Below are 16,749 nucleotides of genomic sequence, written 5' to 3' on the forward strand. Positions count from 1 at the left end.
AAGGTTAGAAAAGACTCCATTTAAGAGCCAAATGGTAGCATCAATAAATCAAGGGCTCAAAAGCTGATGTGTGTTTTATTCACTCCAATGTAGACATAAGAGCACCTCCTTAAGTCAAAACCTGTGCTAAAAATGGGACTGACCCCTTTGAAACAACTTAGAGGGACCTGGAGAGTGTCATGCTAAGTACAATAAGCCAACCAGAGAAAGACAAGTATCACATGTTCTCACTTGTATGCGGAATCTAATGAACAAAATAGATCCAGAGACATTGAAGCATGCAACAATCTGATGTATTTCGGAGGGGGCAGGGGAGCAGGAAGAGCTTAACCAAAGCACTTATATGCATATATGCATAACCCATGGACACAGACAATAGTGCAGTGAAAGCCTGGGGAGGAGGTGGGGGTGCGGTGGAGGGGGTCAATGGGAAAAGCAGGGGGACATCTGTAATACTTCGAACAATAGTAAATTTTAAAAAACAATAATGATTTTTCTAGTTTTAAATGTTAAACAGGTATGTCAAGATTTATCATTACTTGATCATTTGTACAAACTTAAGTGGGATTCATATTCCTTAACTTCATTCTCTCTAACAGAAGGATCAGACAGGTACTACACTCCCCGTGAAGAGGAAACCAATGAAATTGAACGGCAGCAGTCACAAGTCCATGACACCCACGTTCGGGCAAGAGCGGATGATAGTAACACAAATGAAGTTGTAAGCACGCAGCAAATGTGTAAGACTTCTGCATTATTTACGAAAATTTTAAGGTTTAGCCGGCCTGTGTGGCTCAGTGGTTGAGCAGTAACCCATGATCCAAGAGGTCACCGGTTCAATTCCAGGTCAGGGCACATACCTGGGTTGCTAGCTGGATCCCCTGTAGGGGATGTGTGGGAGGCAGCTGCCTGATGTTTCTCTCTCATGGATGTTTCTATCTCTCTATCCCTCTTACTTCTTCTCTAAAGTCAATAAAAACATGTTTTTAAAAAAGGCTCCCATAGGTGGCATATCCATCTATATTTTATCACCTTTAATATTTTTAGAATGGTAAAAGCTTGCCATTATATTGACTCTGAAGAATTACATAGCACCTTTTACATTTTCTACATTATTTTTTTTTCTTTTAGCCCAAATTGTTTCTTGTGAAGTAAGATTAAGAGATCAGTGCAAAGGAACAACTTGCAATCGGTAATATTTATTATTATTATTGTCAAAATTAACTGACCAAAATGTCAGAAATATTTTCATTTTTTTGCTGACATTCAGAGAAACTAAATTTTGTCCCAATTTTCTTTCATTTAGATATGAATGCCCTGCTGGCTGTGTGGATAGTAAAGCTAAAGTTGTTGGCAGTGTATATTATGAAATGGTAACTATTATAAATACAATTATTTGGAGATAGAGTCCTTTCATATAATATTTGATTTTTAATGTGCAAAATAATTTATATAAGCATAGATATTTTTCTCAGACATGCTTGTCAAATTTAAAGTTATGTAAATAGTAACTAGTTGTCTTTTATCCAGAACTCTAATATTTTAATATCTTTTTCTCCACCCCTTTTCACCAAGCAATCCAGTATTTGTAAAGCTGCAATTCATTATGGTATAATAGACAATGATGGCGGTTGGGTAGATATCACTAGACAAGGAAGAAAACATTATTTCATCAAATCCAATAGAAATGGTATTCAAACAATTGGGTAAGTACCTGAATGCTCTTTTGATTTTAAATTGTAATAATGAGGCAATAAATTATTTTGGGGCAAAGCATAAAAGAATTTATACAGAGAGAAACTGGTCATTTTCAAAGTTCATTTTGGCTACAACATTTCCATAGACAAAAAGAAAAAGAAGTATTGAAATGAAAGTTGAACGCTTTGCTTCCAAAGAACATCCTGAAACTCCAAATTTTTTAGAGTTTCATCAAGAACACACAAATGTATAGTGGTTTTCATTGTGAGCCAATAAACTTTTCAGCTATGACAGGAAATATTGCAGAGAAGGCTTATAGATTTGCATATTCTCCCTGCCCCGTTTAGGGAAGAATAGTTTATTCTTTACAATAGTAACTTCGTTAATAAACTGAGATTAGTAGATAACAAAGAGCATTTTGAAAAGTCACTAAGTGTATATCACCTTTCTTTTGTTCATTTAAATGTAATTTAATCTAATATAAAAGCAGTGATTATCTTTTTAAAATGTTTCTCCTGTTAAGAACATGAAATATGTTATTCCAAAACCCTGTATATTTTCATATATACTCTCTAAAGAGTAGAAAAATAGGGGCTTGGGAAATATTTTTGTAGTGTCTCTTGCTTCTGTGTGAAAAAAGAAACATTATTGAACCTCAGATGAAATGCCTTTTCTTAGGAAATGTGTCAGTTTCCTTTTGTACAGAAACAATTGCACAAAACTCCACAGTAAAGTTGAAATTCATAATGATAGGATTTTATTTAAAACCTTTGCAAATTCATGGAATGAGATCCTTTGTCGACAGTTTTGACCAAAAGCTTGATGTGTGGTAGTCAGCCATTACCCCCATTACTTTCAAGTATAGAAACATTTATTAACTGATTCATTCTGCAAATATTTAATAACTTCCTTGAATAAATAATAAATATTAGTCATTATTTTTAGTAAGGCAAACACTGGATGTTTGATTTAAAAACATTTATCCTATTTGTTTCCTCTTAACTCCTATTTGATTATGTTTATTGTGGAAACTCTATTGAAATTGAAAGGTGTTTCATATTAAAGCCTTCCCTTTTGCAGTAGATGCTTTTCTGAAAATCTGGATATAGATAAACCTATGAAATTGTTGGTATACAATGGTATACCTATTTTTCTTTCCCTATTTTTTTATAATGCATATGATGAAGAGGAATTCATTCATTTACAGTAGGCATTTTACTGCATACTAGGGGGATTAAATAATGCACACTCCTATAAGGTACTTATTATTTAGTGTTTTTATAACACTACCTTGTATTTACTGTTGTGAAAGATTAAATAGTTTTGAGATTGATAATGAAGAGATCATTCACTAATATTAAGAATGTTATTGATTTGGTTCATACTCGAAGGTAATATGGATTTAGCATAAAGTAGATGATGTATTCTTATATTGCTACTTATTTAGATATTTAAATAAGAGTGTTTAAGAAAAAAACAAAGTATTCATAGACCTAAAACATACAGAAGTTGTGTGGATGATGATACTTATAAGAAAACTAGAGGCCCGGTGCACGAATTCATGCACCAGTGGGGTCCATTGGCCTGGCCTGTGGGATTGGGCCGAAACTGGCTCTCTAACATCCCCCAAGGAGCCCCAGATTGTGAGAGGGCACAGGCCAGGCCGAGGGACACACTGGTGCATGATTGAGGCCAGGGAGGAGCGCGGGAGGTTGGCCAGCTAGGGAGGGACCGCAGGAGGGCTCCAGGGCGTATTCAGCCCATCTCACTCAGTCTCGATCAGCCAGACCCCAAGAGTGAGCTAACCTACTGGTTAGAGCGTCTGCCCCCTGGTGGTCAGTGCACATCATAGCAAGCAGTTGAGCGTCCTTAGCAAATCGTTAGCATATTACACTTTGATTGGTTGAACAGCTGACCAGTCAACCGGACACTTAGCATATTAGGATTCTATTATATAGGACTAGAGGCTTGGTGCACAAAAATTTGCGCACTCGGGGCGGGGGGGGGGGTGTCCCTCAGCCTGGCCTGTGCCCTCTCACAGTCTGGGACCCCTCGGGGGATGACCACCTGCTGGCTTAGGCATGCTCCCTGGGGGGATTGGGCCTAAGCTGGCAGTCAGACATCCCTCTAGACAGCCCTCAGGGGATGTCCACTTGCCAGCAGAGAGCAGGCCTAAGCTGCAGTCAAACATCCTTAGCGCTGCTGAGGAGACGGGAGAGGTTCCCACCACCACCACTCTCCTGGCAGCTGTCAGCCTGGCTTGTGGCTGAGCAGAGCTCCCCCTGTGGGAGCGCACTGACCATCAGGGGGCAGCTCCTGCAGTGAGCATCTGCCCCCTGGTGGTCAGTGTGTGTCATAGTGATCAGTCATGCCCACTCGTTCTGCTGTTGGGGTCAATTTGCATATTAGCCTTTTATTATATAGGAGTGCCTGGCCAGTCTGGGTGAGGGGCTGAGTCAGGCTGGCTAAGCCCCCCAGCAGGAACCCTCACTCCATGGGGGTGTGGCCATCCTGGGTGAGGGGGCTGATGGCTGTTTGCAGGCTGGCCATGGCCCCTAGCCACCTAAGCTCCCAGTGGAGGCTGGCTGGAAGCAGGTATCTGGGATTTATTTGTCTTCTGTAATTGAAACTTTGTTACCATGAGTGGAGGCCACAGCCAGCTCAGAGCAGGCAGGAAGCTGGGCTTCCTCCATCGCCTAAGCAACCAAGCCTCCTGCTTGCTCCAGTTCCGTGGCTGCCGGCTGCCATCTTGGTTGGGTTAATTTGCATATAGTCGCTCTGATTGGCTGGTGGGCGTGGCTTGGGGCATAGCAAAGGTATGGTCAATTAGCATCTTTGTCTTTTATTAGTGTAGATGATTGACATTTTTTGTTTTCATCTTCAGCAAATACCAGTCTGCTAATTCCTTTACGGTCTCTAAAGTAACAGGTTAGCACTTTTTTTCTATTTCACTTTCTTATGATTGTGTTGCGTGCTACTGTTTCCAAAGAATTTGCTCCTTGTTTGTGTTTGATTTCTGCAGTTCAGGCTGTCACCTGTGAGACCACGGTGGAACAGCTCTGTCCATTTCATAAACCGGCTTCCCACTGCCCAAGGTAACGTTTTCTAAATGTTCGCATTCTTGCTTACCAGTGAGCATGTAAGGTGCGTCTATCCTGTGATAACTGGTTTTGCCTGAAATTCTCGTGTCTCTAGGGCTCAAAGGGTGTGTGATCTCAAACTGCTAGGCAGCAGGCAGCAATGGGCTGTCACAAAGTTCCACACATTCCTAGTGTTCTTCCCCAAGTGCTGGAGTAGCTTCCGCTCTTCGGGCAGCGGGCTTGTGCCTGCGATCAGAGTGTTCACATGTGTACCAGACATCTGGCTCAGGCTGTTCAGGCTGCTATAAACACGGATCAAATATGTTTATTATAAAAGTATCATCTCCTCTTACTAGCATTTCACTTAGTTTGGTCTCATGAGGCTCACAGATTTAATGAAGATCATGGTGTGTTTTATAATCTTAGAAAATGTTGTAGAATTTCTTTTTCAACTATCTCAAACCCCTGTACTTATACATTGTACTTTATAGAAAGAAGAAACAGACTGCTAAGTAAATCTGGGAAATTTTAACCTTATGATATGGTGAGAGAAGGAAAAATTTTATATGTCATTATTATGGCAGGCCCTCTCTCAGGCTTGTGACAGGTTTATGAGGATTGAATAGTAAGGATCACAGTGGAGCCTTTCAGCATGAATCCTCCCTGGAGGAGATGCTCAGTAAATGGTAATTTTATACCCATGGAACAATCTATAGCAATATTGTTCTGAAAGGAAAAGATCTTTCAAGTAAAATATTAATAAAAAGTTTTTTATTTTTTTCACTTGTTTCAGGAAGGGAAATACCTACCTCCCCAAAAGGGAAATGATATAATTTTTGTAAAATTTAACTTTCACTGTCACCAGTATAACAAATCAGTGGAAATAATGATTTATGCATGATTTTGACCTTAATTAGTCTGTGAAGTCCCCGATCCCATTTTCTTTTACAGACCAGTGAAACAAAGGCTTTCTTCTTTTTTCTCATAAAATGTCTAATATTTGCATAAATTAGTTCATAATGGTATTTTTTATATAGTATTTTATGACTTTTAGGGAACCATATTGTGGTGCATTTGTTTATAATTTTATATCACTTAAATAAGTTGAGGCATATATCTATTCTGAGAGAGAATCTATTCTGAGAGAGAATTCCAAGAGCAGATAAATGAAAGGATATTAACTCAAAACAAGCATGAAGAAACAATTATTTATGATGGCCTCAACTCTAGATGAATATTTGGAAATCAACAGTTTATAGATGATAATTAAAACCATGAAATTGGATGAGACACCTAGGATGTGAACACAGAGAAAAGAAACTATGAGATCTACGAGTCAAACAATGATTCAGATTTTCCCAGTTATCTGTTTAGTAAATTCTACAGTCACATTAGATACCAAACACCCGGATTCTTAGAGTTACTTCCTGGTATTTCTTTCTGCTTTGAAGTCCTACATTAGAAACCTTCTTGGCAATTTTTTTTTTTTTTTTTTTTTTTTAAGAAAAGAAACACATTTGTGCCAAAGGCTGGAAGTGTCTAGTGTAAACAGAAGCAAAGGTGTCTTTTTACATTTGACCTATTTCGGAAGAAAAAAAAAGTAGGGTTTAGAATGCTGAGTTTACTTTTGTATAAGCACGTCTGTCTTCTTAGTTATAACAAAGATTGTAGTAACCAGCTACTTACTATGCATAAATAAATATTTATTTTTCAGGGTATACTGCCCTCGTAACTGTATGCAAGCAAATCCACATTATGCTCGTGTGATTGGAACTCGAGTTTATTCTGATGTAAGTATCCTACTTTATGCAGTTCTCAGCATTCGTGAGTTTGTGTATGTGTTGCGTGTATTGTATGTGCATGTATGTATAGGTTCCATACATACACATTTAAATGTGTATATGTACACGTTTTAATTTATTAACTACTTTATAGAAGTGTTTGTTAAATGCAGTGCCACTGAAGGCTATATGAAACTGCTTCAGTATATTCTTACATTTGTCCTCATTCTGGGTGGGCGCATACACTGCAGCTGCCCCCCTTGTCCAAGGTGTCACACTCCGTGGTGTCAGTTACCTGCAGCCAACCATGGTCGGAAAATAAGAAATAAAAAATTTTCAGAAATGAGCAATTCGTTTGTTTTAAATTGCATGCTGTCCTGAGTAGCTTGATGAAGTCTTTTGATGTCCTGGCATCTCCATAATGTAGATGCACCCCTCCTGTTAGTCACGTAATAGCTGGATCTGTTATCACGTCAACTGTCATGGTATCGCAGGGCTTGCATTCCACTCACCCTTACTTTACTTCATAACGACCCCAAGTGCAAGAGTAGTGATGCCAGAGAGAAAACCTGAAGTGCTCCTTTAAGTGAAAGATGACCATAGCACAGTAAGATATTCTACGGGGGTGACGGGAGAGGGGAGAGAGAGAGACATCACAACCTCATTTGCATAACATATTACAGTCCATATTTATGACTGTAGTATTTTATTATTGATGTTACTCTCTTACTTTGGCTAATTTATAGATTAAACTTTACTCTAGTATGTATATATGAGAAATACATAGCATATATAGGGTTCAGTATTATCTGTGGTTTCTGGTATCCACCAGGGGTCTTGGAAGTGCGGCCTCCGTGGAAAAGGGGTGGGAGGTGTTACTATACAGAATAAGGAAACAGATTCTGCACTGACATACATATTCTCAGAAGAGTTAATGATCAGTAATACTGAGAAATGAATATTCATATGTAAATAGGGGTGCACAATAATTTATTTTGATTAAATTTTTCTTTATATCCTACCCATATATCTTATATCACAAACTTAATGAAATTGTCTGGAGGCATTCTTGGAAGCAAAGTGCATTTTGCTTTTCTTTAATCTTCCTTTTGGTTCTTCAGCATTTGAAATATACACTGGATTATTAATAATTGGTCCAATGTATGAACAATATCTTCACTGCCAAAGGGGGATTTACAAAGTAGCATAGAATGACAAACAGATAATATGCTAGAATTCATACAAAAGGAAACCAGTTGAGGGGTGCTGTAGTAGATGGCATTCTTGGGATCGGACAAGGCATTTGAACTGTGTTGGCTTTGGTACGGATGAGTGCCTCTTGAGCCAGGTTTCAAGCGTGGGTTGGAAAAGGGGATTAAGGAACACATTCTAGGTGGGGTGAATGGCGTCCATGGAGACATGCAGGGAGACCACATAAGCTGCAAGGGAGCAGAGCACATAGGTTTGCTTTGCAGTGGTGAGAATGGAAGCTGAAAAGGCTACAACCAATTTAGTGTGACAGAGGGATCCAGCTCTTGAAACATAAATGGACAGTCTGAATGCATGCTGATGAATTTGGATTTTGTGTGGCAGACATTTAGAAACCATTACATGCCCTAACCGGTTTGGCTCAGTGGATAGAGCGTCGGCCTGCAGACTCAAAGGGTCCCTGGTTCGATTCTGGTCAAGGGCATGTACCTTGGTTGCGGGCACATCCCCAGTGGGGAGTGTGCAGGAGGCAGCTGATCAATGTTTCTCTCATCGATGATTCTAACTCTCTGTCCCTCTCCCTTTCTCTCTGTAAAAAAATCAATAAACTATATTTAAAAAAAAAAAAGAAAGAAAAGAAACCATTACAGATTTCTAAACCAGGGAATTACAAAATCACTCTTAGGAAACAATAATCTTGATGCATGTGTTCAGTTGAATTCTATGGAAATGCGACTGTGAAGAGTGGTCTGCAATATGTATGTTACTAGCTTGTTTCTCTGGCTGAGTTCCTTTAAATGCAAGCGTTTCTTTCAGGTCAGCTTTACCTTGAAATTATTCTCCACATATCAGCTTCCCCCAAGCTCCAGCTCTGCAGTGTGCTATCTCCAGCTTGAATGTCCTGTTGATATTTAACTTGCTGGTGCTCATGTTTGTTTGTATCTTCTTGTTTCTGTTTAAAAAAACCAAAAACATCCTTTTTCTAACTTTCTGTCAAAATCATGGTCACTCTTCACATCCTAAATTATGGCTACTTTCTCTCCTAATCCACGGATAATGTTGCCCTTCTTTCAACCCTATTGCATTGTTTTCTCCTATTAGCACTTAGCTGATTCGGTGAGGTATTATGATTGTTTCCCCACCTCTTCTATTAGTTTTTAAGTCCCTCGAGGGCAGCAGCTGGGCATTTCATGCATCACTTTATCATCAACGATTTGATGGGTGCCCAGTTGTGATCAAGACAGGCTGGCTCCCTGACTTGACTTAGAGGACAGAGTAACATCAGAAACGAAGAAAATAACTTGCACATAAATATTTGTTGAAAAAAATAAATTAATTTGTATATATGAATGAGCATATCTAGAATATCTAGAATCATCAGAGAGTTTCAAAGAAATCATTCTTTCCAGATTGTATCTTTAAGCACCAAAACTTTTCATTTTAGTTGAAAATCTTTCAAAATAGCCTCCACAGCCCTATAGCAATAAGAAATCTCTTTGCTAGAGTGAAGGATTTGTTAGGACTTATATCCTGAGATCATTTTATCTTTCTTCTTCAGTGAAATGGGCAGATAATTATGTATTATTATGTAAATCCTTTTAAGCATAAGTTGGCAATATAAAGATTATTATTACTGGTAAGTGCAGAGAAAGAGATTCAACCATCACCTGCCAATCTTCCCACCACTACAAAATGTATTACATCTGTAAATGCAAGATATGGAGAGATGAGAACCAATCTACCCACCTCCCTCCTTTCTCCCTCTTCCCTTCCCCACCTTCCTCTCTTTTCCTCTGTAGAGTTACAACTTATATGTTTTATTGATGTCAGCTTTTCTTTCTCATTTGTGACAGATGAAGTTACTTCTTGCATTCATTAAAAATGTTCCACTGTTTTCACAGATAAATTTTTTCCCCATGATGTATTAATGCTTTTAAAGTGTGGACATGAACAGAAAATCTCTTCTGATCTCTGAACTCAAATCGGAATGCCTGCTGACTGCATAGTTATGGGCAAAGCAATAGTTTCAAAACATATTACATGCTTGGATTTAGCAAGTGCTATCTAAGCACTTCCATTGCCTTGGGGAAAAAATGCTGATAATGCCTCTTTTGAGGGAGCAAGATAAATACTGAAATGTGTAAGGAATTCTTCTTAATTCCATCTGTTATGAACCATACTGGATACAAATATTAATTCAGCTAGGGACTTTAACTGATGGATAAAATGCCTCCTGAGAGTAAGGATGTGGGGTTTAGATATATAGCCTTTTGTGGCTGATTAAAACATGAAGAGGATTAACCAGCTTGGCATTCTGGCTCTCTGATCTAATAAATACTGACGGATGCCGCAAGGTTCAGAGCACAGTAATAAAGCAAGGTCACGTAAGATGCACTTCGCAAAGCACATTAAGCCCCTCACATGTGCGTGGCGATGAGAGAAGAGCACACCAGTGGGACCAGAACAGGCCCGTGGGGAAAGGAGGTGGGTCACTTCGTGCTGGACCAGTTGGTGTTTCTCTGTGTGGGATTGCCTCCGGCTGTACGCAGCTATCTTGACAAATTTCGGCAGAACATTTGCATTAAAGCAAATGTTAAAATTTAGAGAGTCAGTCATTTAAAAAATTTGAAAGTGCCGGACCTGAAACAACAATTTTCTCCTCCATGGAAATCCCATGAAATTCATATTATGTAACTGACACGATGCAATGATCACAGAGCGGACAGTCCTGGTCCCTTGAGTCAGACGTTCACACGGGGGTGGCTATAGACATTGTACATCTAGGTGGAAGCTGTGGTTGTTCTTCATATTTGGGGGGGGGGGGGGTACTGTTTGGGGAAAATTTTCTCTGAAGATATTATATTATTTAATAGGGAAAAACTCCCCATTTAATATATACCTGTATCTTGGAAAAGGGACCATAGAGATATACAGAGGCATGTTGAATTGTTATAAGTCAAGCTGAAGATAAATGAGGTTCTGATAACACAGTCTGTGAACATTAGGTCAGAGTGACTCCAGCAGGGACTAGCAAAGGCGGAGATTTGAGAATGATCAATAGGCCCAGAAAAGATCAAAGGAGCTGATTTGCATTTTATTGCTTCAACAACAGAGAAAGCCTTTTATTTGGATGGCATGCCTTCCCTAGATTAGATGGGGAGGGCTCTCACCACTGCAGCCACCCTTGAGCTCTGCCCTCAGATGGGCTCAGAAATGGCTTTAACTCTGACTTTTGAAACATTCCTCTCTGCACAAAACATATTCATCCCGCTGCTGCTCCCGAGGATCCACGGAGAGACAGAGGTCAGCGCGACCCAGTCCAGCGGAAGAGCGAGCAGACGAGTTCCACAGGGGGTTGCTAACGGCAGGTCCTTCCTTGTCCCCTCAGCTGTCCAGCATCTGCAGAGCAGCGGTCCATGCCGGGGTGGTTCGCAATCACGGTGGTTACGTGGACGTTATGCCCGTGGACCGAAGAAAGGCTTACACTGCTTCTTTTCAGAATGGAATCTTCTCAGAAAGGTACACTCACAATCACATATGTAATCTCTCTATCCTTTTGTGCTTGCTTTATGAGCAGCTCATTTCTGTGTGGGTTTGAGGTTAGTGGCCGAGCGGCGTTTCCTTTGCTGATGGCAGTAGGAGGTTTACCAGGGATGGGAGAGGCCGTAGTACCAGAGGTGCCTGCCTCCTGCAGGCTTACAAAAATCAAAATGAAAATCGGATTACAAGTCAGAACCACTCTTTTGTTAGCTGATCTTCTAATGAGGAAATAGCTTTCATCCTCTTTTGGATTTTCTAGATTAGGTTTTTATATGTAATTCCTCCTAGATGAGCAAGGCACTGAATATTTCTCTAATCCAGTTATCTGACAAAATATTTGACAAAAAACAATGAGTCTGGTTTTCCCCAGAGCCAAATTTTCTTTTTGATTGGATGTTGGGTGCCTCCTATGACATAAGTGAACTCTTGCAGGTCATCTCAGCGTATCTGGCTCATTAGTATCATATATTTTGGTGGTTTGAGAAAATTCATGGGGCTTACTTTATCAAGTATTAATAAAAGTTGAAAGAACCTATAGTGATTTGTCAAATCACTGGTACTTATGGAAGTATTCAATCCCATATATTTTGTATAGATACAGAATACCCCCTAACTTTTACATATGTAGAGAAGGTCTACGTTCTAGTAAGGTTCCTTTAAAGCAGCGGTTCTCAACCTGTGGGTCGCGACCCCTTTGGGGGTCAAATGACCCTTTCACAGGGGTTGCCTAAGACCATCGGAAAACGCATATATAATTACATATTGTTTTTGTAATGAACCACTGTGCTTTAATTATGTTCAATTTGTAACAATGAAAATACATCCTGCATACCAGATATTTACATTACGATGCATAACAGTAGCAAAATTACAGTTATGAAGTAACAATGAAAATAATTTTATGGTTGGGGGTCACCACAACATGTGGAACTGTATTGAAGGGTCGCAGCATTAGGAAGGTTGAGAACCACTGCTTTAAAGGATACCGAAGGGTGTGCCCTGCAGGGCCAGGATTGCCTTCCACAGAACCATCGGGGTGCCGTCTCCATGAAAAGACTGATTTGTATTTAGCATCTGTTTTCAGATGAGACTATGTCAAGGTGACTTCTCTACAGCCTGGCTTATGGTCTCCTTAAGCAGATACGATATATAGTCGATTCTTGAGTGATAAGAATCTGATAAGCAGTTTCATAAGCTGAGCTGATCGATGTAGTTTCATTATACCTGTCATATTTCTTTTTTTTTTAATCCTCGCCCCAGGATATGTTTTTATTAATTTTTTTATTTTTAAGGAAGAGAGGAAGGGAGGGAGAGAAAAAGAGAAATATTGGTGTGCAAGAGAAACATGGGTCAGTTGCCTCCCATAAATGCCCTGACTAGGGATCCAACCCACAACTTAGGTATGTGCCCTGACCGGGAATTGAACCCGGTGTATGGGGCAACCCTCCAACCAACTGAGCTACCCAGCCAGGTCACCTGTCATATTTCTTAACTTTATTTTTAAACAGTAAGACTGAGAATACTTATTTCTGAGAATCTGCTACGAATTCCCCAGATGCTGCTGGGCACTTCAAGTACATTAACGCAGTTCCACCAACAGCACTATAAAGATGATTCTGTCAACACTAATGTTGACAGAGTATTAACTGAGGCTCAGAGAGGATACGTGGTATGTCCAAGGCCATGTAACTGGCCAGTCTCAGAGCTCAGGTTTACGCTAGATCTGTAAGCTCAGAAATCTGCATTTTCCCAGTATTATCACTGTGTACAAAGAAAATACATTCACTTCTAGAACTTAGTCAATCTGTGTCCTCTGGATAAAATCGCTTTCAAGTGGCCATCAGCTTCTGTGAAAAACCTGGCTCCTATGTTTATGGTGTGTGCACACCTTTTTTAAATATACTCTAAAATTCTCCCCTTTTCTTATACATGAATAAACATATACAAGGAATTTTACTTTATCTCCCTTTTAGCATTTATTGTGTTGGTCTCCAAAGTCCTTTTTATCATTAAGAAAGGAAAACTATATGCTTAAAAAAGTTGTGTAAATATTGTCATTTAAAAAATCCTGTACACAATCAGACTTCAAAAGCATACATTTGATTAGAATAAATAATGATTAATGGCATTATTAATATATTTTAAACTTTAGGCATTTAAACAAAACATCCCTTGATTGATATTGGCAAATAAAATATAAGTAATTTAAGAAAGAGTAAAATGCATGATTCTGTATTGCTTTTCACTTGTCTTAAAATATCTCCAAAATGAGATTGAGTGGTATGTGTGTGTGTGTGTTTTCATTTTAATGAAAAAATTCTTAGGACCTTCCAGATTTGACCATTAAATTTTCTCACTAAGAGTTTTCTTGAAACTGTAGATGTTAAAAAATCTTAATGAATATGATAGCCATAAAATTTAAATTTTGTCAGACTTCGGAAATGCTAATGCTAGGGCTGCAGAGTATTGCTTAAATAGCACCATCTTTTTCACTTGCCGCTCCTATCTGACCTTGGCAGTCAGGCAGTGAAGCTGGGTCTCAGCACTGAATAGCAGCATCTCAGTATGCCCCCGGGGAAACTGCACTGCAGCTGCGAGCTGCTCTGTTGGAAGCAGAGGTGGTAATCTATGAAAACAAGATCTGGAATCGGTGAAGGTCGATATAAAATACTATTATGACTACTATGCATCTTAAGTTTCTTTAGTGAACTTGCAGCTCAGCATATAACCAAGATTTAAAGAATTGTGTCATCATTCTCAAGGTTTTATTGGTCACGAAGGTGCAAACCTACAGAACCCATGCCAGACACAGACACACACACACACACACACACACACACACACACACACGCAAGTTATGGAATAAGAGTCCTCAGCAGAAGACTGTAAAATGTCTCACTTCCTGCCTGGCCCACATAGCTCAGTTGGTTTGGCATTATCTTGGGCACCAAAGGTTGCCAGTAGGATTCCCAGTCAGGGCACTCATCTGGGTTGTGGGCTCCATCCCCAGTAGAGGGCTTGCAGGAGGCAGCTGAATGATGTTTCTCTCTCTCTCCCCCCCCCCCTTCCTTTCTAAAAATAACAAATATATATTTTTAAAATTAAAATAAAAAGAATTATGTCATCCTCATTCTAGCTTTCCAATAACTATAAATTACAGCAGCCTAAGACAGGTGACCATCTGGCCTCACAGGGCGGCTTACTTGACTGTCATAAGAAAACATGATTTATTTGAGGGATTATATGTAGAGGTGACATCAATGTACTATTTATATTTTTGCAGTTTACAGAATCCTCCAGGAGGAAAGGCTTTCAGAGTATTTGCTGTTGTGTGAGGAGGAACACCTGGAAGAGGAGCGTGAAGACTATCCCAAATGCCATATTTCTGAAGTGTATAAAACTGTAACATTACTGTACAGAAGGTCGCAACTATTTTCAGCTGCCCCCATACCCCCCCCCCCAAAAAAAATGCCAAATGCATATAAATCTTGATACACAAAGTCTGTAAAATAAAACATGGGACATTATTAGCTTTGGAAAAAGTAATGGATATGTAATGGTTTTAGAAATCCTGTGTTAAATATTGCTATATTTTCTTAGCAGTTATTTCTACAGTTAATTACATAGTCATGGTTGTTCTACATTTTATATGTTATATTATATGGTGCTTTGTATATGCCACTAATAACATGAATCTAAACATTGAATGTGAAGGCCCTCAGACAATCATCTGGTACATTTAAAAACAATAGTGACAAAAATAACAACTCTAAAATGAAAGAAACGGTGTTATTACATTTCTCCCCAGCTTAATACTATGCCATTACCTACTCCAAATAATCTCAAATTATTTTCCACTTAGTATCTGTATAGTTTTTTCTTCTGTTAAGTTTAGGCATATAGGATACTAAGTCCTGGTGCTATACTTCTTGTTTGTATAAAAAAATTCCTTAATATCCACATAAATCTGTTAGTCTGTTTGATTCCCTGGGAATGGCTTTTGTAGTAAATGCAATGAAGTCAAGAGCGATGGTGGGAAACATTCCTTGTATCACACAGTAAACAAAGGGGTAAGCATGGGTAGCCAGAGCTTTTTGTGTGTTGTTCTCACTGACGTCATATTTTCTTTTATATCCTGGCAAATACTCCTGCGGGCCAGGAAGTATCATAGCAAACGTTGAACGAAGATGAACTAATGTGTTGCATCACCATTGCCACTGATTTTCCTAATGGTACATGGCTGTGTGTATAAATGTTGCCATATTATGGTACCTATAATGGTGATATATTTGTTTCTATGAAAAATGTATTGTGCTTTGAGACTAAAAATCTGTAAAATGTTAATTTTGGTATTTTTTTTCTGCTGGTGAATTTACTCTTTCCCTGTATACATATTAAAATAATCATGTTTCAAACTATTATTTTCAGTCTCTTTGGCATCCTTATTTTGATTTAGTAATCATTTTTAATTTTCAAAATTGTTATCTTTTAAATTTGGGTTATTGACATTAATATAAATAACATCCTTAATACCAAAAGTCTGCAAAGTCAACCTGAGTAGGTATTTGTATGTGAAAGGAGAGATGATCATAAGTTTAGAAATATTCTATTAAGGGAAAATTTGAATACAATGAGGGAAATGAATTTCTAAACTAGAAGAAAATAATCTGGAAGATAGAAAATGATTGTAAAGGAATGGACAAGACAATAGATACTCTAAATATTTTTAGAAAGTAAATGAGTAGGTGTTTAGGAGCAGAATATAGAGATAAATTACACAAGTCAGGGAAAGTAAGAAAGATTGATAAAATAAAGAAAAGAAAGGAGGACCTCGTATACAAAGCTGCTCAAGAACAAATTGTAAAGATAATGTACATCATGATTAGTTATCAAATATTGGCTGGGAATTAAATGGTTCAAAACATAGGTAATCCAAACTTAAGCACTTATATATTAAACATTTCAAAACTTAAAGCAAATTTGGTGGGAAAATTTTTTCCAAATGACTCATTATACCTTCTTGAACAGCATGGTTGAAATCTAAACTTTAGCTAGATTCATGTTTCTCACTTCTCCCATTCAGTTCAGCCAGGATTTTAGTATTGTCCCTAGTTCAGATATTTATCATCAATTTCCCATACTATTTCAATGTTTCCACTGGAGTCTCCTCATTTTGTTAAACTCCATTCCTTTACATTGCATCCTTAATTTTTTTAACTGGAATCACTCTCTTCTATAAGTGGCCATCATTTAAGGAAACCAAATCATCTTATAAAAGCACTAGATGCCCGATGCACAAAATTCGTACAAGAGTAGACCTTCCTTCCCCCACTGCTGGCACCGGCTTCCCTCTGGCTCCTGGGACCTGGGCTTCCTTAGCAGCCCCAGCCCCAGCTTCATTCGGAAGGATGTCCAGAAGGACATCTGGACTAATTAGAATA

General features: G+C 38.7%; 1 protein-coding gene across 2 annotated transcripts in view; it reads left to right on the forward strand.

Moving 5' to 3' along the window:
• CRISPLD1 (cysteine rich secretory protein LCCL domain containing 1) overlaps nucleotides 1-15,729 on the forward strand; it is a gene marked incomplete at its 5' end in the record, with an annotated part of 38,240 nt that extends 22,511 nt beyond the window's left edge. Inside the window, 9 exons of one of the 2 annotated variants that reach the window (XM_081111668.1) lie at nucleotides 600-740; nucleotides 1,132-1,192; nucleotides 1,307-1,373; nucleotides 1,576-1,706; nucleotides 4,583-4,626; nucleotides 4,721-4,793; nucleotides 6,493-6,568; nucleotides 11,157-11,287; nucleotides 14,592-15,729. In XM_081111668.1, the coding sequence (XP_080967794.1) occupies nucleotides 600-740; nucleotides 1,132-1,192; nucleotides 1,307-1,373; nucleotides 1,576-1,706; nucleotides 4,583-4,626; nucleotides 4,721-4,793; nucleotides 6,493-6,568; nucleotides 11,157-11,287; nucleotides 14,592-14,643 (776 nt within the window). In that variant the 3' untranslated portion in view covers nucleotides 14,644-15,729. The remainder of the gene's footprint in view (nucleotides 1-599; nucleotides 741-1,131; nucleotides 1,193-1,306; nucleotides 1,374-1,575; nucleotides 1,707-4,582; nucleotides 4,627-4,720; nucleotides 4,794-6,492; nucleotides 6,569-11,156; nucleotides 11,288-14,591) is intronic. The other variant, XM_081111669.1, reaches the window with a different exon arrangement.
• Nucleotides 15,730-16,749: the final 1,020 nt, after the last annotated feature.

The sequence above is a fragment of the Myotis nattereri genome, assembly GCF_964212035.1.
Source record: "Myotis nattereri genome assembly, chromosome: 17".
Lineage (NCBI taxonomy): Eukaryota > Metazoa > Chordata > Mammalia > Chiroptera > Vespertilionidae > Myotis > Myotis nattereri.